Genomic DNA, 26,487 nt, shown 5'->3' with positions numbered 1-26,487 from the left:
TGGTCATGATGAGAGTAAATAATATTTGACTGGATATTTTTTAAGACACTTCTATACAGCTTTAAGTGACATTTAAAGGCTTAACTAGGTTAATTAAGTTAACTAGGCAGGTTAGGGTAATTAGGCAAGTATAAAATATAGCTTAAAGGGGCTAATAATTTTTACCTTAAAATGTTTTTTTTTAAATTTGAAAAACTGCTTTCATTCTAGCCGAAATAAAACAAATAAGACTTTCTGCTGAGGAACAAAATGTTATCATACATACTGTGAAAATTACTGTGAAACTCCCCACTTTTGGTTTAGGTCTACCTCAGAATTTTTTCAAACGAAGCATCAAAATGGGCGTGGAGCTCCGCGAGCAACCGGGCAGGAGTCGGCGTGGCCAGCAGGGGAGAAGGAGAGAAGCGAACAACTGTTGTCAGTTGACTCAAAAAATGAGACACAAACCGTGAGGAGACGCATGATTTTATAGTTTACAAATTTGAAATGCAAAGAAATAAGCAGTAATTGAATGCACTGCTACATTTGTTATTCGTAATTTCATATACAGATAACCACAATTTATATCATTATAAAGATAAACGTGTTCATATAAACACTATAAATGAGGACTTTTTCCTCAATCCCCGGGTCTGAATCATAGGTCTGAATGCATACTCAGTGCTGCAGGTCTCTTGCCCTGTCTGTTTTAACCATTAGCCCTGTTGGTATAGAGGATTTAGGCAAACAAACCAGCATGGCGATGTGTTTAAATGTGAACAAACTTCTGATAAAAGCCAACGTCTGCCATTCTTCAATTCTCGTACTGCTCTTCCGACAAAAATGCTTGCTGCACACAAACTGCTTTGCTGTATCGGCCCTGACAGCATCGTGGGGAAAAACATGCAACAAACTAGATGATCATGGAAACAAACACATACGACCCTTCATTAACAGCTAAATACTGTGTGCCATGGGTCTGTGTCTCACAGCTTGGCCCTGGCAGGTCTGCTTTGCCTTCGGAAAGCACGAGCAGTCATAAATAATTAAGAAGCAGGCTCTTCTCATAGGATAAGAAATAATAATGAGAAACCGACATGTCATCTTTGCACTTGCAGTTTTGCGATAAGTCGCTGATTTCATTACAAAAATCATTTTAATCCTGGAAGCTGAAATTAGCTGACAAAAGCTCAAAATTATCCATTTTTTTCCCACAATTACAGCTAGCAGGTGCTAACATTGTCTTAAGTGAAGCTCAGCACACACAATTATTTAAAATCTCAAAAAAAGTACTCAAAGTTTTGTGAACTTTTAATAAAGAAAAAAAAATTAAAGGTAGACAAAAAATTCTGTCTTCAACTGTATTATGATATTACATTGTAAATTGTAAAAAAAAAAAGAAAAAAAAAACAGTATTCCATATTTTGTTATTTTTGTTTTTGGAACGGAACAAATCATTCTCTCGTACAGTTGTGTAAGACGGGCACAAACAAAAATATACACTTAATATATTTTTCTTGGAAAAATATCTTCTTGAATTTTGTTTGGTATAAATTGTATCTTAATTATTTAAAATATTATTCGATGGTCAGTTATCTACAAAATAAACAGGGAGTGCTTCAGCACAAGGTCCACTATGATGCATCGCCAAAACACCAAGATTATGCACCAAGATTATGGCAATATGTAAATCGTTATGTACTCTTTATTAAACATTTGTTTTTGAAATGTTACTGAGGTGGTTTATGTTTAACTGAAATGTTCAATTTATTGATATAACATAGATATTATGTAAGTCAGTAATTGTAACGCAGCATCATAATAAACAAATATGCACTAGTCATTTGCTTATATAGTTCAAAATGATCACATCAGTAACACAAAATTATGGTCGTTTAGAGCAAAGACCTGAGATGAATTGTCGATCATATTTAGCATGGACATATTTTGGCTTTGCATATAAAGTTTAATTTTATTTGTGATAATGTTAATTACACAATAAGAAATTTTTAATATGTTGCGGACATGATTGAAGCTTTGTTATTTCTTAAATTTCATTCATTAAATTTTTTTCTTTTCGGCTTAGTCCAGGGGTGTAAAAACTCGGTCCTAGAGGGCCAGTGTCCTGGAGAGTTTAGCTCCAACCCTAAACAATAACACCTCAACCAACTAATCAAGCTCTTACATGTACTAGAAACTTCCTGGTAGGTGTGTTGAAGCAAGTTGGAGCTAAACTAAGCAGGACACTGGCCCTCCTGTACCGAGTTTAGACATCACTGGTTTAGTCCCTTTATTAATCTGGGTTCGCCACAGCAGAATGAACCGCCAACTTATCCAGCATATGTTTTACACAGCGGATGCTCTTCAAGCTGCAACACATCACTGGGAAACATTTATACACACTCATACACACACATACACTACAGAAAATTTAGCTTACCCTATTCACCTGTACCGCATGTCTTTGGACTTCTGGGGGATACCAGCGCACCCGGATGAAACCCACGCAAACACGAGGTGAACATGCAAACTCCACACAGAAGCGCCAACTGACAGCCGAGGCTCGAACCAGTGACCTTCTTGCTGTGAGGCGAGAGCACTACTCACTCTGCCACCGTGCTGCATGTCGTAAATATGTAGCTCTTAAATTAAAAAGGCAGTGATGTTATGAAAAAGTGAGTGTAATTATTTATACTACAGACCCCAATACTTCTGCAGAATGCTTACTGTAACATAAAGCATGGCAAAGGTGAGTCTTTAACCCCTTTTTTGAAAGCATGAAATGTGGTTGGATGAAAATGAAATTTACCATTGGCACAAGCATCATATTTCATAGATAAATAAAGCAATTTTCTTGAGAGCACGAGAGCACATCATTACATTAAAATATAGACCTTAATGAGCTCATTTAAACTGGTTTTTATTTTTGTAAAGGTTGACATTTTCATGGAATTGCTCATATATCACTTTGTAAAAAAACAACAGTATTCCCTATTTTGTTTTTATTTATTTATTTATTTATTTATTTATTTATTTATTTATTTATTTATTTATTTATTTATTTATTTATTTATTTATTTATCTATCTATCTATTTATTTATTTGTTTGTTTACTTATTTGAATCGCATTACTGGAGCTTAATTTTCCTCTTATAACTTTTTATCTTGTTGGCGATGTGGTGGGTAGCACGTTTGCCTCAAAGCAAGAAGGTCGCTAGTTAGAGCCTCGGCAGGGTCAGTTGACATTTCTGTGTGGAGTTTGCATGTTCTCCCCCTGTTCGCATGGGTTTTCTCCGGGTGCTCCGGTTTCCCCCATAAGTCCAAAGACATGCGGTACAGGTGAATTAGGTAAGCTAAATTGTCCCTAGTGTATGTGCGTGACTGAGTGTGTATGGCTTGGTTGCAGCTGGAAGGGCATTGAAGAGCTGTGTAAAACATATGCTGGATAAGTTGGCAGTTCATTCTGCTGTGGCAACACCAGATTAATAAAGGGACTAAGCTGAAACGAAAATGAACAAATGAACTTTTGATGTTGAAAAGTTTGAAAAAGTGACTCACTGATATTTTGAATAATGTGAAGTGAAATACTGTCTGGCTTGGTGTTGTAAATTACAGTTCAAAAACCTGTAAACAAACTGCCTGAACTATTTCTGTTATTTTATGGTCTTTATTCTCTCTATATTATTTACCGTATAAAATAGTGATTTAAACTACTAAAATGTTGATGAATTTTACTTTGTTAAATTGCACAATTGAATTTTCAACGCCACACGTCAACAGAGCAGAGATTAGGGTCTAAAAATAAACAAAAAAACAAATTACAGTGTGGACAAACTAAAACATTACATTACCAAGTAGTATCAATTCCAAGTGTTGTGCTAATTCATTATTCGAATATATGACATTAACCAAATCTTCGAATATATTAATGTAAATGAGGCAGAGCTTTCTTCTCTATAGCCTACTTTTATAATAAGAATTATTAACTGACTGTTTAGATGTAATCACAATCTTAGCATTCAAAAACTGCATCTAGTGTAGCCTTTAGATGTGTTCTTGGTGCTATTGCATAAACAATGCAATTTATATTGCATTAATCATGTTTTGAGACTAATATATTAAATGTACAATTCTAAATATAGAGATAAGTATAAATATTAACACATTTTAAATAAATATAATAATATAGTGCTCAGTGTTAGTTCATCAACTAATACCATAAACAAGTAAAACTTGTGCTAGTATGACCTCACCTCATTGAGTTTTTTTGTATGAGCCTTTTGTTTTGTGTTTCACAATGCTCTAAAAATCATCTTCCTCATTCATTCATTTTCCTTCAGCTTAGTCACTTATTTATCAGGGGTTGCCACTGCCGTATGAATCATCAACTATTGCAGCATATGTTTTATGCAGCAGATGCCCCTCTAACTGCAACCCAGTTCTGGAAAATTATCATCATCATCATCATCATCATCATCATTATCATCATTATTATTTTTATTATTATTATTATTATTATTATTATTATTATTATTATTATTATTATTATTATTATTATTATTATTTCTTTTAAAACAGATCACAATTCTCCTTTCAGTCTGAAGACAGCTTAACAAAGCAGTGTCATTTACCAACATTTCAGACAAAATGACAATTGCTGCAGTATATTTAAATATATTTGATCCATTTGAATAAAATTTTTAATTAATTAAAATAAATTTTAGGTAGAAAGAATAACTTTTCTGATTCAGTGAATCCTCCTGCTCTAAAAGTCACATTATAATTCCGCGAATACAAGCACATCACTACCGTTTTAAACAACTGCTTAAGTTTTCTATATTCTATTGATTGATTAGGGTGGTTTTGCACCTACCATAAATATACTTATCTGGTTTGTGTAAAATATGTGTGCTAAAACAGCATAGGCATTGAAAATTAGCAAATACATAAATAAATAAATTAATAATTAAATAATGATTATTTTATTTATTTATTTATTTATTTATTTATTTAAACATAACAAACACAAAGAAGGAGATAATTGTCACAGCAGCCTATATTATTGCTCTTTTGTTGCTTCTATTTTCCTCTGTAGTCTTTAATACTCAACACAATGTATGCCTTAAGCTTTTTTTATCTTAAAGGGGGCTTTGTTGCTGTTTTTTTCCCCAAATGAGTGCAAAGCTACAAATGGCCATGTGTCAGCATAGTGGCAGATTTAAAAACAACACTAACATCCTAATAAAGGAGAGATTGACACTAATGTGTGGGGCTTTCCCCTTCTATGACACATTCAAAGGAAGAATGTCAATCAGACTGTTTTTATGAAGTGTGATTAAAAAAAAAATCTAATTAATAATGTTTTATCATTAGAAGCTGGTTATATTCACAGACTGTTCCCACAACTGTGTTTAAACCCATTATAAAAGTGATTATTGCATAATAGGTCCCCTTTAATAGCTCTTTAACAATTTTCCATGCATAACAGAAATCCCACATTCTGTAATACTGTAATATCTCTATAAATGTACAACATGCTGTACCACCGAATTGGGAAGAGGCCATATATACTGCAGGCACTAGCTCATTTCCAGAGATTTGCTGGTTGGCATTTACGCAGTGAAAAGTTTACTCCCACTCTTTAATGCGAGACTGAAGATCCCTCATCTTTATATACAACCGCCACTAAAACCATTTCATCTGAAACAGTTCAGAACATAATGTCAGCCCACTCCATATATCTGGAGCTCATTACAGGAGGGGGAAAAAGGTTTGCAGTAATTAATTACCCTGCTAATTGGACCCTCAGCAGTATTATTGTCTGTGTCTGCGCTGCTTATTTAGTGTACAAACGAGACCTGCCGCATGATTGTTTCTCTGCTTTTTAGGAGACTCAAACGCCCAGCTATTAACACAATGACTATCATTCAGTTTACTGACACTGGGAGTTCAGTCTTGTACTGAAAAGCCTTCATCAGAGTTTACTTTTATGTATTTATAACTTTTTTTTCTCTTTCTTTCACTATCTCACCTGTGAATCCAAGTGTAGGTCTGTTTTCTTGTGTCTTTGTTTGCCAAACTTATTGTCAACACATACACTCGAAAACAGTTACTGATTGCCAGCTAAACACGTCAAACAGTAAGGCTTGGAAATAAAATAAGTGCCTTAATATATTTATATACTGTTTTAATGTGAAAATAAAATTAGATTCTCAAGTGTTCCCGCGGCAATAAATTCACACCTTTCAAGCGTTTTGCGGTTTCTTCCTGTATTTTAGATGTTATTTATGCAGAAGAGCTGCGTTGGTGGGATGTGCGAGCTGTTTTGCTGTAAAAATAAGCTGCTGTAAGTGAAGGTGTGATTTTGAACTTTTATTTGTCTCGTGCAGCAGGCATGGCCGATCTTCAGGATATCTCCGGTGCTAAATTAGGCGTGCTGCCTGAAGCCGTCAGTGATGTCGGTGTACTGGCATCCAAGAGACAACCTCCAGCCGACTATTATATTGTGAGTTTGCACCTGCTAAATATAAACTGTATTATGTGCTTTGGTTCTCTTAGTCTATAAATATATACACTTGCCGGCCACTTTGTTAGGTACACCAGTCCAACTGCTCGTCAATGCAAATTTCTAATCAGCCAATCACGTGGCAGGAACTCAATGCATTAAGGCATGTACACATGGTCAATGTGATCTGCTGCAGTTCAAACCGAGCATCAGAATGGGGACGAAAGGGGATTTAAGGGATTTTGAACGTGGCATGGTTGTTGGTGCCAGAACGGCATGCACTAAATTCCAGGGGTTTCATTACCACGACGTAAAATGGGCGTGGCTTGGTCGGCGTTTGGGAAACGCCCCCTTAAAGAAAAAAAACAATACTGAGAGGTCACCGATCATGCGCAGTACATGTTCTTTTTTAGCGCGGTCATTTCAAACCGGATGATTATGGATAAAGAACCTACCGCGGTGGATAACGAAGGAAAAAAAACAATCATACAGGTTATTTTTTGTTTTGTTTTTATAATGTTATATTTTAAAGATTTCATTAGCAAAAACAGATGACCTCGTTTTACTCCGTTTTACTGTCTCTGGGCTTTTGTACTTCCATGGTAACGTAAACCAAGTAATAATGGTTGTGGTAAGATTAACCGTGTTTTTGTAGTTTAAAATATGGTATTCAGTCATGTTTAAACAAATAAATACCACATTTTTCTGTAATAAACCGTGGATAATTTTTCTTTCTCAATCTTAGTTAATTAACATAACTCATATTTATTTTCTATTTTTATTTAAAGTCATCATACACAAAACAACTGAGAGCAGGACAGGTATCTGATGTCAACTAATATAAAAGTGATCATACATGAAACCCCTGGGATCAGGACAGGTATCTGATGTTAACTAATATAAAAGTGATCATACATGTAACCCCTGGGATCAGGACAGGTATCTGATGTTACTGTATATAATATAAAAGTGATCATACATGAAACACCTGGGATCAGGACAGGTATCTGATGTTACTGTATTTAAAAGTGATCATACATGAAACCCCTGAGATTAGGACAGGTATCTGATGTTACTGTATATAATATAAAAGTGATCATACATGAAACACCTGGGATCAGGACAGGTATCTGATGTTACTGTATATAAAAGTGATCATACATGAAACCCCTGGGATCAGGACAGGTATCTGATGTTACTGTATATAAAAGTGATCATACATGAAACCCCTGGGATCAGGACAGGTATCTGATGTTACTGTATATAAAAGTGATCATACATGAAACACCTGAGATCAGGACAGGTATCTGATGTTACTGTATATAAAAGTGATCATACATGAAACACCTGGGATCAGGACAGGTATCTGATGTTAATGTATATAATATAAAAGTGATCATACATGAAACACCTGGAATTAGGACAGGTATCTGATGTTACTGTATATAAAAGTGATCATACATGAAACACCTGAGATCAGGACAGGTATCTGATGTTAATGTATATAATATAAAAGTGATCATACATGAAACACCTGGGATCAGGACAGGTATCTGATGTTACTGTATATAAAAGTGATCATACATGAAACCCCTGAGATCAGGACAGGTATCTGATGTTACTGTATATAATATAAAAGTGATCATACATGAAACACCTGAGATCAGGACAGGTATCTGATGTTACTGTATATAAAAGTGATCATACATGAAACCCCTGAGATCAGGACAGGTATCTGATGTTAATGTATATAAAAGTGATCATACATGAAACACCTGGGATCAGGACAGGTATCTGATGTTAATGTATATAAAAGTGATCATACATGAAACACCTGGGATCAGGACAGGTATCTGATGTTACTGTATATAATATAAAAGTGATCATACATGAAACCCCTGAGATCAGGACAGGTATCTGATGTTACTGTATATAATATAAAAGTGATCATACATGAAACACCTGAGATCAGGACAGGTATCTGATGTTACTGTATATAATATAAAAGTGATCATACATGAAACACCTGGGATCAGGACAGGTATCTGATGTTACTGTATATAAAAGTGATCATACATGAAACCCCTGAGATCAGGACAGGTATCTGATGTTAATGTATATAAAAGTGATCATGCATGAAACCCCTGAGATCAGGACAGGTATCTGATGTTACTGTATATAATATAAAAGTGATCATACATGAAACACCTGAGATCAGGACAGGTATCTGATGTTACTGTATATAATATAAAAGTGATCATACATGAAACACCTGGGATCAGGACAGGTATCTGATGTTACTGTATATAAAAGTGATCATACATGAAACACCTGGGATCAGGACAGGTATCTGATGTTAATGTATATAATATAAAAGTGATCATACATGAAACCCCTGAGATCAGGACAGGTATCTGATGTTACTGTATATAAAAGTGATCATACATGAAACACCTGGGATCAGGACAGGTATCTGATGTTAATGTATATAAAAGTGATCATACATGAAACCCCTGAGATCAGGACAGGTATCTGATGTTAATATATATAAAAGTGATCATACATGAAACCCCTGAGATCAGGACAGGTATCTGATGTTACTGTATATAATATAAAAGTGATCATACATGAAACCCCTGAGATCAGGACAGGTATCTGATGTTACTGTATATAAAAGTGATCATACATGAAACACCTGAGATCAGGACAGGTATCTGATGTTACTGTATATAAAAGTGATCATACATGAAACACCTGATCAGGACAGCTATTTTAAAGTACTGCATATAAAAGGCATTGGACACAAAACCACTGCGAATACGTACAGGTATTTGAATCAAACGGCTGTTTTCACAATCTGCGCATGATCCGTGACCTATGCAAATTCACATATAGGCCACGCCCACCCGATGACGTAATAGCGGTTACGCTGTACTGAAACCCCTGGAAAAAAGTGCCTGCCGTGCCAGAACGGCTGGTCTGAGTATTTCAGAAACTGCTGATCTACTAGGATTTTCACACTCAACTATCTCTAGGGTTTACAGAGAATGGAAAATAAGAAAATAAGAAAATATCCAGTGAGCGGCAGTTCTGCGGGCCCTTGTTGATGCCAGAGGTCAGAGGAGAATGACCAGACTGGTAACTTAAACAACCACTCTTTACAACTGAGGTATGCAGAAGAGCATCTCTGAACATACAACATGTCGAACCTTAAGGCGGATGGGTTACAGCAGTAGACTACCACACCGGGTGCCACTTCTGTCAGCTAAAAACAGGAAACTGACGCTACAAATCACACATGATCACGGACAATAGAAGATTGGAAAAACGTTGCGAGGTCTGATGAGTCTTGATTTCTGCTACAACATTCGGATGTTATAGTCAGAATTTGCCGTCAACAACATGAAGGCATAGATCCATCCTTCTTTGTGTGAATGGTTCAGGCTGGTGGTGGTGATGTAATGGTGTGGGTGATATTTTCTTGGCACACTTTGGGCCAATTTAGTACCAATTGAGCATTGTGTCAACTCCACAGCCCACCTGAGAATTGTTGCTGACCATATCCATCCCTTTATGACCACAGTGAACCCATCTTCTGATGGCTACTTCCAGCAGGATAAAGTGCCGAGTCATACAGCGCGAGTCATCTCAAACTAGCTTCTTGAACATGACAATAAGTTTACTGTACTCAAATTGCCTCCACAGTCACCAGATCCACTAATAAGGTGTACCTAATAAAGTAGCCAGTGAGAGCATATTAGAGTTAGTTTTTTAAATAAAACAAATTAACATTTACATTTGCTATTACACATTAACATTTGCTATTAATTGACTTTCATTTGAGGCCAAGTTACTGTATTTAGTGCCATTTAGTATCTTTTTGATTACAGACTGACATTGCTCAGCACTGTTTGCTGAGGCTGCAGTGGATTAAATAGAATAATTTTATAAATAATGTTTACTTATTTTATACAGACCCATTGTTTAGCTTCATGAAATCTCAATGTATCATCAAGAGCCATTAAGTATTAATTTCTGCATTTTTTTCCCTCAAAGTGTCAGTAGCCATTGACATATTTCATGAATCACAGAAGACCACAGTTTCAACAAAAGAATCTTATTTAATGCTCTAAAAAATTGTGAGCAAATTAAATAAAAAAAATCACTATATATATATATATATAAACAGTCTCTGCGCAGTAGGTAGTGCTGCCGCCTCACAGCAGGAAGGTCGCTGGTTCAAGTCCCTTCTGGGTCAGTTGGCATTTCTCTGTGGAGTTTGTATGTTCTCTCCGTGTGCGCGTGGGTTTCCTCCAGGTGCTCTGGTTTCCCTCACAAGTCCAAAGACATGTGGTAGGTGAATTGGGTAAGCTAATTTGTCTGTAGTGTATGAGTGTGAATGAGTGTGTATGGATGTTTCCCAGTGCTCGATTGTGGCTGGAAGGGTATCCGCTGTGTAAAACAGATGGTGGATAAGTTGGCAGTTCATTCTGTTGTGGTGACTCCAGATTAATAAAAGGACTAAGCCAAAAAGAAAATGAATGAATGAATAAACAGTCTCTTTTGTGATGGCACGGTGGCTTAGTGGTTAGCACTGTGGCCTCACAGCAAGAAAGTCATTGTTTCAAGTCCCTGCTTGACCAGTTGGCGTTTCCTTTGGGTGCTCCAGCTTCCCTCAGAGTACAAATTTGTTAGCTGTAGTTTAGGGGTGTCCAAAGTCGGTCCTGGAGGGCCGGTGTCCTGGTAACTTAATCTCAACACACCTGCCTAGAAGTTTCTAGTATACCTAGTAAGAGCTTGATTAGCTTGTTTAGGTGTGTTTGATTAGGGTTGGAGCTAAACTCTCCAGGACACCGGCCCTCCAGGACTAAGTGTGGACACACCTGCTATAGGTGAATAGGATTAACTAAATTAGCCGTAGTGTATGTGTGTTTAAATGAGTGTGTATGATTTTTCCCAGTACTGGTTTACAGGTGGAAGGGCATCCACTGCAAAAAACATATGCTGGAATAGTTGGTGGCTTAATTCGCTATGTCGACCTCTGAAATAGAGACTAAGCTGATGAAAAAATAAATGCATTATTCTTTGTTGCCAAAACAAATTTCACTAAATTTACATAGAGCTAAAATGTAAGAAAATATATACATATTTTTTATTATTTTTTCCCTTGTTTTTATCTTATGATTTTTAAAAGAAATAAATGAACAAAAATGCCATACCTTATAGTCAGGTATTTTGTCTGGTTAGGTATAGATTAGTTTATTGTAAATATTTTGTGATGGGTTCTCAGTTGTTTCACACAGGAAAAATGTATAGGATATGCAATTTTATAGTTTTTTGTTACATCCAAAACCACATTCATATAGTAAGCAAAAACCAACAGTATGTGAACCATGACTGAAACCATTGTAGTCAAGCAATATCAGTCAAACAGTGCTCAAAATAACCTACAGTAGTAGATATTCTGAAGTGAGCATATGATAGAGAGGTTTTGCTTATTCTGTACTGATGCCGCATTCAGCTGTAAATTCTTGATTTTGTTTGTGGTTCATATCATTTCATGAATTGTCAACTGGTTCAGTTTATAACAGAGCCTAATTTTATACAATTTAAAATGCTAGCTTTTCTCCAAGTGAAACATTTAAAAAGGTAAAACAATGTTTTCCTATATATTTCCCTTCCCTGAAGGCAGAAACCATAACTTATTGATACGGTTTGACTTTATTCGGGCTCTTCCCCTGGCCGTGAATCCTTCGGCCTGCCCTCAGGATAGATTTTAACAACTCATTCAGACTCGGCCTCCAACAGAGCTTGGCACCGGCAGTGCCCTGCATTTGTTTAGGGCTCAGATGGCACTGACACAAGGACGACTACTTCTCCGGCACTTCTGCAACTCTCAGCAATCCCAGAGCACAGAGAGGGGAAACTAGGACAACAGTATCAATAGCCTCTAGAAAAATGGTGTGTGTGTGTGTTTGTATGTGTGGGTGGGTGTGCCTCAAAACGACTGAGAAAAGAAGCAGTGCGGAAAGAGAGGGAGAGAGGAAGTTTTGTGAATAAAACAAAGCACAAAGCAAACGCTGTATAAAAGAAGCGTGTGTTAAGCTCACGGGCAGCTCCAGTTCTTCCTCTCCGCTTTTCCTCCGTCTTCTTTCTTCTCTCACTCTGACTTCCCGTCCCGCCCGCAAGTGCCCAACTGTTGCCGTCTCCGGCGGGTTGTGCGAGGGTTGGCACGGTGCTGGGGTTGTGCCCGTTGGCGCTGAGGATCCGGTGTGCACCACATGGCACCAGCGTCGCTCTCAGAGGCCCTGTTCCGCTTGGCCTTTCCCTCCATCACACGCAGCAGGATGCAACTCTTTCACTTTGTTTGCACAAACAAACATGTTTATTTATTAACAACTTTTTTGTGCAGACACATGTAAACCATGATTGAAACATTTGTCATTCAGTAATTAGTTTATTACTTTTTTGTTTGTTTTATATTCTGATAGACAACAGTAGACCTACTTCTCTTAACAGCAAGGTTAAATTGCTTTGTTTTTTATAAACAAGCTTTTAACAGGCAAAAAAAATAAAATAAATATATATATATATATATATATATATATATATATATATATATATATATATATATATATATATATATATATATATATATATATATATATATATATTTATATATACAAAAACTCTTAAAGATTTATATTTGTTTGTATTACTGTTTGTGGAATGCAAACAAACATGTATGTATGTATATATATCCTCCTGAGACCCAAATTAATTTTTCTTTTTTTTTCCTTCTGTGATTTCCTACATCCTTTGGGTTAAAAAAAAAAAATAAAACATTCTACAATTTACACACTTTTTTTTACACAATTTTCACACTTTTTCTACAATTTACGTTTTTACTTTTTGTTGTTGTTTTTTATTTTACAGCATGTCCACTGTAGTGGACCACAGGACCCATTTTAGTTCAAAACATCAGCCAAACTCAGACAACAAAACTGTACAGAATATGGCTGTAAAGGGATATTATTCTAGTATTAATGTAACAAAAACAAAACAAAAACCATTTTTTTCTTTTGTATTGAAATTCCTGAAACAGTTTAGTCTAAAAAAGGGCAGAACTAAAAAAAAGAAAAACAAAAAAGAAGTGATGTTAATCCAAAATTTTTTTTTACATAAAAACAATTTAAAGTTGATTGTCATTCTCTAATTGTCTCTAATTCTCTAATTGTCTGATTGTCAGACTCTAAATCAGAGTCTCTCTCATCTATCCTATAAAGAATCCTCTCTGCTTTATTTCTGCCTCCTACAACATGCAGTCATTAATTACGTGAAGATGGTCCTGGTGTCCACTATAGTTGACATAAAAAAAAAAAGAATACTATTTTGAAACACAAACAAGTTACCAGCTTTGAAAGCTAAATGTATTGTTCCTGACACTTTAATAAACATCATAACTCTATAATGCAATATAATTGTTTAAATGATGTGCATGCTTTCGGTTTCATTTTCACTGCTAAATGCGGTTCATAATTCCCGCGCGGCTCTCAGACTATCGCTCTGTTCCACAAACTGAATATTGTTTACAACGTTTTTACCTGTTATTCATAGCCTATGCAGGTTCTGTTCACTAAAGTAGACTTTATTCACCTGCCCGCCCGGCCGCCTGCCCGCCGTGTGGTAACAGGTCACAGTCAGCTCACGTCACGTGTGATTTTGCGGCCGCAAATCATCATAACATTAAGACAGAATTGCGTTTTTAAGTAAATTATACCTTATAGATACAGTATGTGGCTCTTTCAACACCATTTTAACACCATTGGTGTCCACGTTGCTGAACAACGTATGTGAAACAATGTGAACACTTGGGCGGCTGCCTTTGCTTCTCTCCCGAACTTGACAATATGATTGGCAGAATCGTAGAAATGCTGGGTTAAGATCGTCTAGGGGGTCGAATCGAGATTGTGATCTTTATTAATTGTGGAGCTCTATTGGCTAATGATGGTTTTCGGAAACGCACCGCAGATCGCTTTATGCAAATACCTCAACTCAGAAAGTAGCCGATTGCGGACTAATTTCATTGGCATGATGATCTGATGATCGGGTCAGTACTAACTTTAGACACGCCCTCCGTCACTGTCACTGTGTTTGTGGAGTGCAACTTTAAAACTTTTGCTGTTTATTAGCTATTCTTAACATTTTAACACTTTAACTGAAAGAAAAAAAAAAGATTAACTGATGAAGGCAGCACAGTGGCTCAATGGTTAATGTTTTTTTGTGTGTAGGAAGACATTTGTTGAAGACAATTCTGTTTCAGCTGTTTTTGGCTATATAGTGAAAGTCAGTCAGTTTTAAAATAACAAAGCTGCTTTGACTTATAGTGTACAGAATAGAAACAGAGCATTGGCATGGAGGGGGCGACATGGTGGCTCAGTGGTTAACACTGTTGACACACAGCAAGAAGGTTGCTGGTTCAAGCCCCGGCTGGGTATGTTGGCATTTCTGTGTAGAGTTTGCATGTTCTTTGCGTGTTTGCGTGGGTTTCCTCCGGGTTCTCCGGTTTTCACCTCAGTCCACAGTTGAATTAAATAATCTAAGTTGGCTGTAGTGTATGAGTGTGAATGCGAGTTTTCCAGTACTTGTGACTGGAAAAGCATTCACTGTGTAAATCTGCAGATAGGATCATTCCTGATAAAAACAGGGACTAAGGCGAAGGAAACAATGAACGAATGAACAAACAAATGAACGAACAAATGAATGAATAAATAAATGAATGAATGAATGAATGATTGAATGAATGAAAACGAACACAATTTGATCGATTATATACAGCATTTTATTTAATGTCATGTTGTGATTTTTTTTCTGGCTGTTTGTAATTATGTATTTTGTAAAAGCTTTTGACTCTAATTGATGACATTGTGTACAAGAAATATGCAAATTAGCACTTATTTATTAAATAATGTCTTTTAAACACTATTTATAAAATTTATAATGTATAAACTGTTTGCAATTCTCAATGGAAGTGTTTTTTATTACACTATTCATCTGCTTTGCCTTAAGCCCATTTTTTAAAGAAGAAGAGGCTTTTCTCCTCCCACTGCCAGTCCCAGTGTTTATCAACTGTTTCCTCATTCAGTCTGCGTGTGTCTGGCCCGGCTGTGCGGTGGCAAGCTGACTCCTCTGGTGCCTGGTTTCCTCCCTGTTTGACTTTGGGCTTCACAGCTCCGGCTCTTTGTTTACTCTGTCAGGAGGAGCAGGGCACTGACCTGGAAAAAGTGTCCAGGACGGGTTGTCTAGTGAAGGGAGGGGGGCAATGGGAAAGAGAGCTGGATATTGTGCTGATGTATAGACTCCTCCTGAGAGCTTCAGTCATGGACAACCACATTTACTCTCTGTCTGTCTTTCTGTCTGTCTGTCTGTCTGTCTGTCTGTCTGTTTGTCTTTCTGTCTGCCTGCCTGCCTGCCTGCACTGCCTGTCTGTCTGTCTGTCTGAAGTTGAGTTGAGGTGGCAAACATGATTTATCAATAATAAATAATTAATTTCTAAAAATTATTTTATGTATCATTACATTTAACCATTTTAAGGTCAAAATAATTAGCGCCTGTAAGCGATAGTCAACAGAACAACCCATCGTTATACAATACCGTTATACAATATATAATTACCGTAACCTGCCTAGTTATACTAAACAAACTAGTTAAGCCTTCAAATGTCACTTTAAGCTGTATAGAAGTGTCTTGAAAAATATCTAGTAAAATATTATTTACTGTCATCATGGCAAAGATAAAATAAATCAGTTATTAGAAATGAGTTATCAAAACTATTATGTTTAGAAATGTGTTGAAAAAATCGTCTTTCTGTTAAACAGAAATTGGGGAAAAAACTAAAAGGGGGCTAATAAAAAAGGGGGGCTTCTAATTCTGACTTCAACTGTATATAGAATGCATCTTACAATGTAAAAACATAATTTATATATTTAAAGAAATTTGTAATCTTTTAGTATCAATATATGAGCAATATCACACAAGTACCAGTGCAATATGGCTGTATATTGGCAATGGTGGGAGGCATGCGTTAACACGAGGCCGCAGGCCGAATGCCTACATTCACACTCTGAGGCTTAGTGCTCAAATCGGATTTTTTCTTAGATCAGATTTTTTTTGCATAGCTGTTCACATTGTTGTTGTAAATGTGGCAAATTGCAGATTTGCAGTATGAACAGATCGTGGTCCTAAACTGACCCGTATGTGCAAAAGTACAAAACAGAGAGCACAAAATGTCTAATTATGCACACAATGTGTATACTGAATGAAGCACGTTGTCAGATCATGCTTAATATATTATTGCCCTTTTCACAGACAACTGTGGTGTATTTCATGAACTGTAAATGATTATTCTGCTACTACTAATGTGCATTTCGGCATTTAAAACATAACATAAGTCACTTGTGATTGAAAACACTGATCATTTGTGATTTATGGCAACTGCGGTGTACCACCAGTCTGACCACCGGTGTAGTGAACTCATCCAGGGTTAATGAGCAGCCGCAGACTGAACGGTGAGGACGGAGTTGGTTTATCTCTGTTTGCAGAGTTATTTCATTTTACTTCGTTATAAACAACAAGCACGTGCAGAAGGGGGGTTTGAGTGCTTGAGCACCTGCCCTTTTTTTTTTCAGAGAGAAAGTTCCCCCTTAAATGAAAGTGCCCCTCCTTTGTGCACAGATCCTCTATCCGCAACACCCACGCTGCTCTTCTGCTTCGTGATCAACCCGTGCCCCAATCCTTAACCAGATTGGTTAACTACCACCTATTTTGCATTCAAAATCTTTTTCAAAATGAACAACCAACTTTCTGTGGTAAAGTAATCGCCCTGATTGCCATTCTACTATGCTGCTGAGGAGTAGATCATGTTTGCAGCACAGAATGATGACGCATGTCGCTTAAAGATTATGTAAAAGTCACATGAAATCCGACATAACCATTCACACTGCGGTGGCATTTCAAAACATCAGATTTGTGTCTGATTTAATAATGCATATGAAAGTGACACAAATCTGAAGTGAAAAGATTCGATTTTATACGATTTGAGCTGTTCACACTGTCATTACCTGAGTCACATGTGGGCAAAAAAATCTGATTTAGGCCACATTAGGCTGCAGTGTAAACATAGCCTGCTACGAGTGTGATTCTTATGTAAAAAAGAAAATCAAACATGGAAAGTCTAAAATCCTTTTTGTATGAGGAACTACTTTCTTCCACCATTCATTCACATCTGCAGATAACGTCAGAACAGCAGCGTCCGTTGCCAGTTTACAAATGTCACTTTAGAGCTAATGTTTGAATGCTTCTCTAGCGTAATGTCTAAAGTGATGACAAAACAGCTGAATTTGCTCTCATTTTTAGATTATAAGGCTGAACGGCATGAAATGCCATCAGTCTACAGAGATTTTCCAGTTTTTCTCTGTTGCAATCAGGAGATCACAATAATTACCCCCGAAAAAGCAAAGCAAACACCACCAGAAACACTACCAGACTATGGTATAAATACAGCTCTAAAACATACAAAAGAGAGAGATTGATTTAGAAAATCACTTACCAGTTTTATAATGATTTGATAGATCTTTGGTAGATCTAAAAAAAAGGCCTCCACAGCTGGAAAAAATCCTAGAGGAAACACTGAACTGTATTGAGTTTATTGATCTGCTGTTACTCTATGTGGGCTGAGTAATACAGACAGTTGAGGAGGCTGTACGAGTGCTTTTATTGCAGAATAGTACATGGCTATCAGCCAATCAGAATTCGAGAAGCAGATTAAGAATCATTCGAGAACCACCTTTAATGCTATCATACACATATCATGTTGTGTAGAATTACAATAATATTTAAATATATCTGTTAAACTTTTAAAAAACAAGTCATACATTTCTCTGTAATAATCCGTTAATAAATTAACTATCAATACCATTAATTCAGGTACATTTAAAATAGAAGTATCATTATAGATTATATAATTTTGAATTCATTGTTGGGATTATAATATAATATAATATAATATAATATAATATAATATAATATAATATAATATAATATAATATAATATAATACAATATAATTAGCGCTGTCAAAATTAGTGCATTAACGCATGCGATTGATTTTTAATAATTAACACGTAAAAAAAAATTTATGCAATTAACGCAGTTGCAGGTTTTTTTTTTACTTCATGTTGTGGTGGACGTGTGTTTAACATGCAAGAAATGTGGATAAGACCAAGGAAGCACTTTTTGAAGGGAAGTTTCTATATAAAACAATTAGTTGCATCATCAGGCTCTGCAGAGTTTGATGCAATTTCGGGTGTTTCATTTTTAACTTTCGACTTCTGTTGTAAGTTGATACCGCATGGCGAACAGAAAGAAAATCCTCCGCATTTCGTGACTCGGTCTTCCTTTAAGGTAATAAAATCACTGCTTAGGCTACACGGTAGAATTTTGACAAGAGTGTAATCTTAATCATATTAAAATAGGAATATTGGTGTCTTATGTGAATGTACTCAGAAAGTCTCTGGTGAAGTCGCGAGCTGTCAAAGACAGGGCATTACTCTGCTTTTCAGCATGAGCCCTCCAAGTTTAGCGTGTTTCATCATTAAACACAACGAAAGCGTATGCTTCGTGTTGTGTCAGAATCCTTGTGAAATACAGTAATACTTTAGGACGCTTAGTTTAAGCAAATTTGATGAACGTGATCATGCGTGTTGAATCTGAGGGGAGTTGCTCCAGTATGGAAGGCCGTTGTGTGTGTGTCTCTGTCAGGCCCGTTGAGGGGTGTCAGTGTCAGGGGTGGAGTGAGCGACGTATTTGAGTAGGGACGCGAGACGTACCTGAAGGACGGTGGGGGTGAGTTGCGCGCGACATAGGCTACCTTAAGAGCTAGGAGGGATGCGGGGGAGAGGGGTGTGCAATGTATTTAACGACCGGTTTGCGAGAAATTATCATTCATTTGCGGGCATTTGGGAGTCTCTGTGCACTTGCGGGATACTCCAAGTCTTAGCAACTGGGTGAATGTAAAGGAGGATTAAGCTAAATTGTTTCTACTCTATAACTAATGTTCTCAACTCACAGCAATAAAACTTTACAATGAGTGCAACAGTTTGTATTCTATAGTTTATTATTATAATTTTTCATTTTCCATATCTGCAATTCCTGCATTTTGTCATTTTTTTGCAGTTCACTTAGAATCCAACATGGAAATCAATGTTTTCTTTATTGGCATTGATTGTTTTGAAATTTAAAGTTCATTAACATGCCTGTGTTTTAATTTCTGTAATAAATATGGCTGTCAAGCCAGGATCTTGATGGTTTATTGTGGGTATGTTGTTTTCATGAAGAAATCTGTGTTACAAGTTAAACAAAAATTCTATTAAACAATTATATTTTGAATTTTAATTCTAATAAACAATTATATTTTGAATTTAAATAGTTTTTGTCTTGCGTTTACATTAATTTTACATTTGAATAGCCAAAATTACAAGTTTCAGTATTTTAAATGCGATTAATCGCGATAAATTTTTTTAAAAAGGTGCGATTAATTAGTTAATTTTCACATAATTTTTTAATTGATTGACAGCACTAAATATAATATAATATAATATAATATAATATAATATAATATAATATAATATAATATAATATAATATAATATAATATAATTAATATAATATAAGTTTTATGTCCTGTCATTAAATTACTAATTCTAATCCAACATCCTGTTGCATATTATTAAACCGTGATTAAACGGTGATTGCATCACTGCTATTGTTTGTACTGTATTTGAGAAAGGCAGCTGCTTGATCTCTGCAGAGCACATGTGAAGACTCATTTAGCTTGTTCCAGGCCTTCTTTGTGAGGTCTTGTCTCATCCTGCTTGTCCCACGGGGGACTGCTGGTATTTTTACCCCTCTTTTTTTTGAGGAGGCTGAGGATCTTCTCTAGGCTTTAATGAGATGAAGTGAGAGCTCAAGCAAACCTTAATTAAACCGAGAGCAGAAAAAAAGGAAACGTGTGCTCTGTCCATACATTAACTCCATCTCACCTCGATGCACATTCTCCTCTCTCAGTGTGTTTTTTGTTCTTTTCACGTAGGTTGCACAAACAACAGATGGCTTCGACGCCAACCTGTGGAAGGACAGCATATTCAAATCCAAGGTCACACGCTATCTGTGCTTCAGCCGAGCTGCCACCTCCAAAAATGTAAGTGGAAACGTGTAAGTTTTAACATGCTCGCTGAGAGTTTTTCTTCAGTTTTTTCACACATGCTGTCATTCGGCCTGTTTGCTTCAGTTTGTCCCTTTTTAGATTTCAATGCAGATCTTTGAGGCAAAACATTATTTTTTATGCTTTCAAGTTTTAAATTTTGTGTCAGGTTTTTATAAAAAATTTTAAAACTATAGCAAAGCATTCAAAATCACTTTATTATAATTTTTTATTATATTTTTTATTTTCTCAAAAGGTTTTATACTTACATTGGGTACAGGTCAGAGGTCACACATCTGAATACACTCACAAATATAATCACAAATTCTGTACATCCACTTTCTCTTTCAGCAATATACAGTATGCTTTCCTTTGTGTGCGCTTGTACACTAATGTACTAAATAATAAAAATGTTTTTAAAATAAATAATAATAATTTAAATAAATAAAATAAAATAAGAAAAAAACAAAGGGCGGGGGACAGTTAAGTAAAAATAATAAAATAAACCAGTAAAATAAGATATACATAAACATCAACAACAAAACTATGTACATGTAGGAAGTAATCATTACAATTTTAGGTTAACAGAAAAGTTCTGGGGCCTCATGTACAAAGACTTGCGTTGAATTCATACTTAAACATTGCGTAGACACAAAGCTGTAAATGTGCGTATGCAGTAAAAAATTCAGATGTATGAAACGGTGGGTACGTGGAATCCCACGCACGTCTCTTTGTAAATCCAACTTAGCGTTAAACTGAGCGCATGCGCATGTGCATGTGCGCGAAACCCCTCCCTGCCTCCTTCCCTTAATAAATATAGTAATGACTTTACTTTGGCAAAACCAAATGAAAAAGCAATGGCAAAAGCAAGCAAAAAGAGAAACTTTGAACAGAATAACAATTGGAGGTGGTCCTATCAGAGGTAGACCGAAGAAATACTGTGTTATTAGCAAGTTTGTCGTTGGAATAAGCTAGTTGAGTGATTTCCGCCCGTTTGATCGACAGAGACAACAAAGCTAAAGAGAAAGGAATCAATAGCGTAGCTCGTTAAGTGCATGGCAACATGTTTTGACACTGTCATTCATAAACCTGGTTCGAATTCAGCGTCTGATGAACTCATTCTTCCTTTTCCCCATTACATATCATATTTTGCCTACTCTTCATCACAAGGAAGACAAGTAGGAATCATTATTAAGTGTGTGTATTATTTTAAGCGCATTTAAGAATCACATATTATTTGCACATTTATTGATTGGAAATGTTTCCGATTCACATAGCCTATGCAAATTCATCTTCAGATGGCGCCTTTATAGCAATGTGCGTGCAATTGATTGCTCCGATTTCATTGGGAAATTTGGCGATCGCTGCAAGTTGCGCTTTATTGTTTGGCTGCTCAACTGCATGGTATGGAAATCTTATATACCTGCTAGACATGCGGATGATCCCGTCCCATACAGCTGCCATTGCACGGCTCAAAGATACTTTGTATTGTGCAATTTAACATAATTGCCTCTAGGAGTCGCCAATGGAAATGAAACAAACACACACAAGAAATGCACGTATGCCAGGCATGAAGTTGGCGTGGGCCAACGCACATTCTCACGTTCATTTCATCTTTAGTAAATCCAAACGTGAGCATGAAACCTGGCGTACGCAAAGTTTTTGTGTGTACGCAACATTGATACATAAGGCCCCAGGTCTATGGGATGTTGCAGAGTTGGTCCATTTTTACCAGAAATAAAGAAATTGTTCCATTTTCTGATTTACAAAATGCGGTAATTTGCTCCATTTTATACATTTCCATTGTAATTTCCATCCACGCATTTAGGGTAGGACTTTCATGTGACAACCATTTTTGGTAATGCTCTTTTTGACAGCCACCAGCAAAATATTCACTAGATATTTATCCTATTTAACCATATCCCAGGTATTTGTCCAAAAAAATTCAATTCACAATCAAAGGTTATCACAGATTCAAAGATACTTTGTAAGGCATTGTGTATTTCTTTCCAATATTTTTTGATAACCGAGCAGTCCTAGAAAATGTGATAGTGATTAACCTTTATATTTTAAAATGCTTACATGTGAAAATTTAGCTGACCCAATTCACTGCATGTCTTTGGACTTGTGGGGATGGAGCACTCCAAGGAAACCTATGTGAACACGGGGAGAACATGGAAACTCCACACTGAAATGCCAACTGACACAGGCGAGGCTCGAACCAGTGACCTCTTTCCTGCGAGGCAATTGTGCTACCCACTGCGCCACCATGAAGCCCCAAGGGATAATTAACTATCATTTACTTATTAACTCTCCACTAACTTGTTTCAAAACATTGAGTTTCTTGCTTCTGATAAACACAAATTGAGATAATTAGAAAGCTGGAAATCTGTAACCATTGATGTCCATACAATGTGTTTTTCCTACTATGGAAATCAATGGTTACAGGTTTTGAGCTTTCTTTAAAGTATCTTCTTTTGTGTTCAACAAAAGAAAGAAACTCATAAAGGTTTGGAACCACTTGAGAGTGAGTACATAGTTGGTAGATTTCAGTTTTGGGTGATCAATACCTTTAAATGTTACCTTTGTCACACGGTTACTGCATCCCATGAAATTGCATATAATTGAAATTATACATTTGTACACATGTTTAAATATATTAGCTATTTAACTTTATATACAGTATACATGTTCAGATACAGTATGATCATATGATCTGATTTCCGTAACATAACATTTGAAAACAATAGAAACATGTTTTCAATTAATTATTTTATCTGAGAAATATGAAGATTATTATTATTATTATTATTATTATTATTATTATTATTATTATTATTATTATTATTATCATTATCATTAATAATATTATTACTAATACTTATTATTATTATTATTTTATTATTATTATTATTATTATTATTATTATTATTATTATTATTATTATTATTATTATTATTATTATTATTATTATTATTATTATTTTATTAATTAATATTGTTATTATTATTAGTGTTTTTTATTATTATTATTATTATTATTATTATTATTATTATTATTATTATTATTATTATTAGGCGACGCAGTAGGTAGTGCTGTCACCACACAGCAAGATGGTTGCTGGTTCAAGCCTCGGCTGGGTCAGTTGACGTTTCTGTGTGGAGTTTACATGTTCTCCTTGCATTTGCATGGGTTTTCTCCGGGTGCTCCTGTTTCCCCCCACAAGTCCAAAGACATGTGCTACAGATGAATTGGGTAGGCTAAATTGTTCGTAGTGTATGAGTGTGAATGAGTGTGTGTGGATGTTTGCCAGAGCTGGGTTGTGGCTTGATGGGCATCCGCTGCATAAAATGTGCTGGGTAAGTGGGCGGTTCATTCTGCTGTGGTGACCCCAGATTAATAAAGGGACTAAGCCAAAAAGTAAATGAATGTATTATTATTATTATTATTATTATTATTATTATTATTATTATTATTATTATTATTATTGTTGTTGTTGTTGTTGTTGTTGTTGTTATTATTATTCATATTATTATTAATATTAATAATTATTATATTATTGTTGTTATTATTATTATTATTATTATTATTATTATTATTATTGTAGTTGTTATTATTTTTATCATTGTTGTTGTTGTTGTTGTTGTTATCATCATCATCTATTTACTCTATTAACTGTCTTGGCTTAAAGTGAAGTATACAAACTGAATGCAAATACTTTTCTGAATTTACAATGTTTTGATATTTATTTATTTATTTATTTATTTATTTATTTATTTATATTTCATTTTTCACTTGATGTTTGTGAAGTCCCAGCATGCTCACATATGAAAATTTGTTGCTGATCTCCAGTTCTCCCGAAGGAGTTTGGTTTATGATTATTCATAAACGCAGCTCTCTACGTTAGTAGTTTACGATTTAATTTGGCTCAATTAACCTGGTCCCTGTAGATTTTTCTGAATACCTCCCAGCCATTCATCAAAGATGGAGAAAACATCCAAAAAATGTCAAACTTTCGGTTATGGGGATTCTCACTTATGAAATATGACACATCAAACAGCCACCCGAAATGCCTACTAAAGCAGCACCTATTTTAAAAGATTCCTCTGTGAATTGAAACAATTTGAACGTTTACCTCTGGATTGGCTAAGCTAAATTGAGAACGAGCGCTGTTTTATGTGTATGTATCTGTGTTGAGAGTGAAACAGGTGGCTCTGTCATGCTGCTCGGGTTATCAGTCTTCATTTAAGGTGAACAATGTGAAGCTTGAGCTACCCTCATTTTATTGTTCCTACATTTGCAGTCTAAGCAAAGGCAGCAGATAAAATATGCCTAAAAAAATTGACATGTTTATAGTGTTTCTTTTTCTAGGATCAAAATTTCTTAAGGTTACATTGGTATACCAACATGATGGTTCATTTTCACATCTCTCCCAGTTAATGCTTTAAACTTTATGTCCCTTTTGCACATTTGCAGAAGTTGATTTCAAGTTACATTCCAGCTACATGTCAGCAACGTCTCATTAGAGTATTAGTAGACAGTCTTCTTAACATTTGCTGATATACTGCACTAACATTCTCCTGACTACTTCTTTTGAAACAATGCTATTAAAAACAATTTACACAAACCCTTACTCTAATCCCAACCTAAAAAGTCTACTAATACTAGTTGCAATGTAACTTATAATCAACAAAAAGTAAACTTACTGAAAATCTTTAAATACAGTGTCCTTGCTAGGCGAGGCGGTGGCGCAGTAGGTAGTGCTGTCGCCTCACAGCAAGAAGGTCGCTGGGTTGCTGGTTCGAACCTCGGCTCAGTTGGTGTTTCTGTGTGGAGTTTGCATGTTCTCCCTGCCTTCGCGTGGGTTTCCTCCGGGTGCTCAGGTTTCCCCCACAGTCCAAAGACATGCGGTACAGATGAATTGGGTAGGCTAAATTGTCTGTAGTGTTTGAGTGTGTGAGTGGATGTTTCCTAGAGATGGGTTGCGGCTGGAAGGGCATCCGCTGCGTAAAAACTTGCTGGATCAGTTGGTGGTTCATTCCACTGTGGCGACCCCGGATTAATAAAGGGACTAAGCTGACAAGAAAATAAATGAATGAGTGTCCTTGCTTGGTCTGAAGACACACATTAGTAATATGTTTTTCTAAGACATTTTTTTTTATAAAAGCTGCTTAATCACCCTAATTAATTAAAGGGATATTCCTGGTTTAAGCTAAACCCTGTATGTGAAAAAGTTTAAAACTAAGCTCTGTATGTGCATTAAAGAGTTTTTGTAAGTGGGTCTGGGTCTGCTGAGAGCTTTCTCATGTGTGTTTGTTAAAATGGCAAAAATAGGCTTGTTTTGGTGGTTCATTGTTATTCAGTGTTACATCTCACCGGTACATCTGCTTTTTTTTAAATATGCACTGTTGTAACAAAATGCCTTTTGCTGATTACCACAATGAATATTTTTAATAAGTATTTATCTCAGCCCATATATTAAAAGAAAGTATCTAAAACAGTTTTTTCCCTTTGTTGCAAGTGTTTTGAACAGATGTCTGGGGGCCACAAGGAAATGTTATAATAATATATATTTTTAAATGCAAAATGGAAAGTCTGGCATTGTTTGCCCTCATGTCATTCCAAACCTGTATAACGTTCATTCTTCCTTTAAACGTGAAAGATTATGTTTTGGAGAATGTTGGTAACCAGACAGGGAGAACATGCAAACCCCACACAGAAACGCCAACCGACACAGCCAAGGCT

The 26,487-nt window shown here is 35.9% G+C and overlaps 1 protein-coding gene across 10 annotated transcripts in view; it reads left to right on the top strand.

Moving 5' to 3' along the window:
* The window catches only part of mvb12bb (multivesicular body subunit 12Bb), a 264,229-nt gene that overhangs the window by 110,277 nt on the left and 127,465 nt on the right, over positions 1-26,487 (top strand). For 6 of the 10 annotated variants that reach the window (XR_012383534.1, XR_012383532.1, XR_012383531.1 and 3 more), the window contains 2 exon segments: positions 6,369-6,484; positions 20,632-20,739. Coding sequence is in view for 5 of the 10 variants with exons in the window: in XM_073908970.1 (XP_073765071.1) it covers positions 6,374-6,484; positions 20,632-20,739 (219 nt within the window). In the remaining 5 variants the exon portion in view is untranslated. 10 annotated transcript variants of the gene reach the window in all.

This window comes from Danio rerio, chromosome 8 (genome assembly GCF_049306965.1).
Source record: "Danio rerio strain Tuebingen ecotype United States chromosome 8, GRCz12tu, whole genome shotgun sequence".
Taxonomy (NCBI): domain Eukaryota; kingdom Metazoa; phylum Chordata; class Actinopteri; order Cypriniformes; family Danionidae; genus Danio; species Danio rerio.
This window is presented reverse-complemented; position numbering and strand designations above follow the sequence as displayed.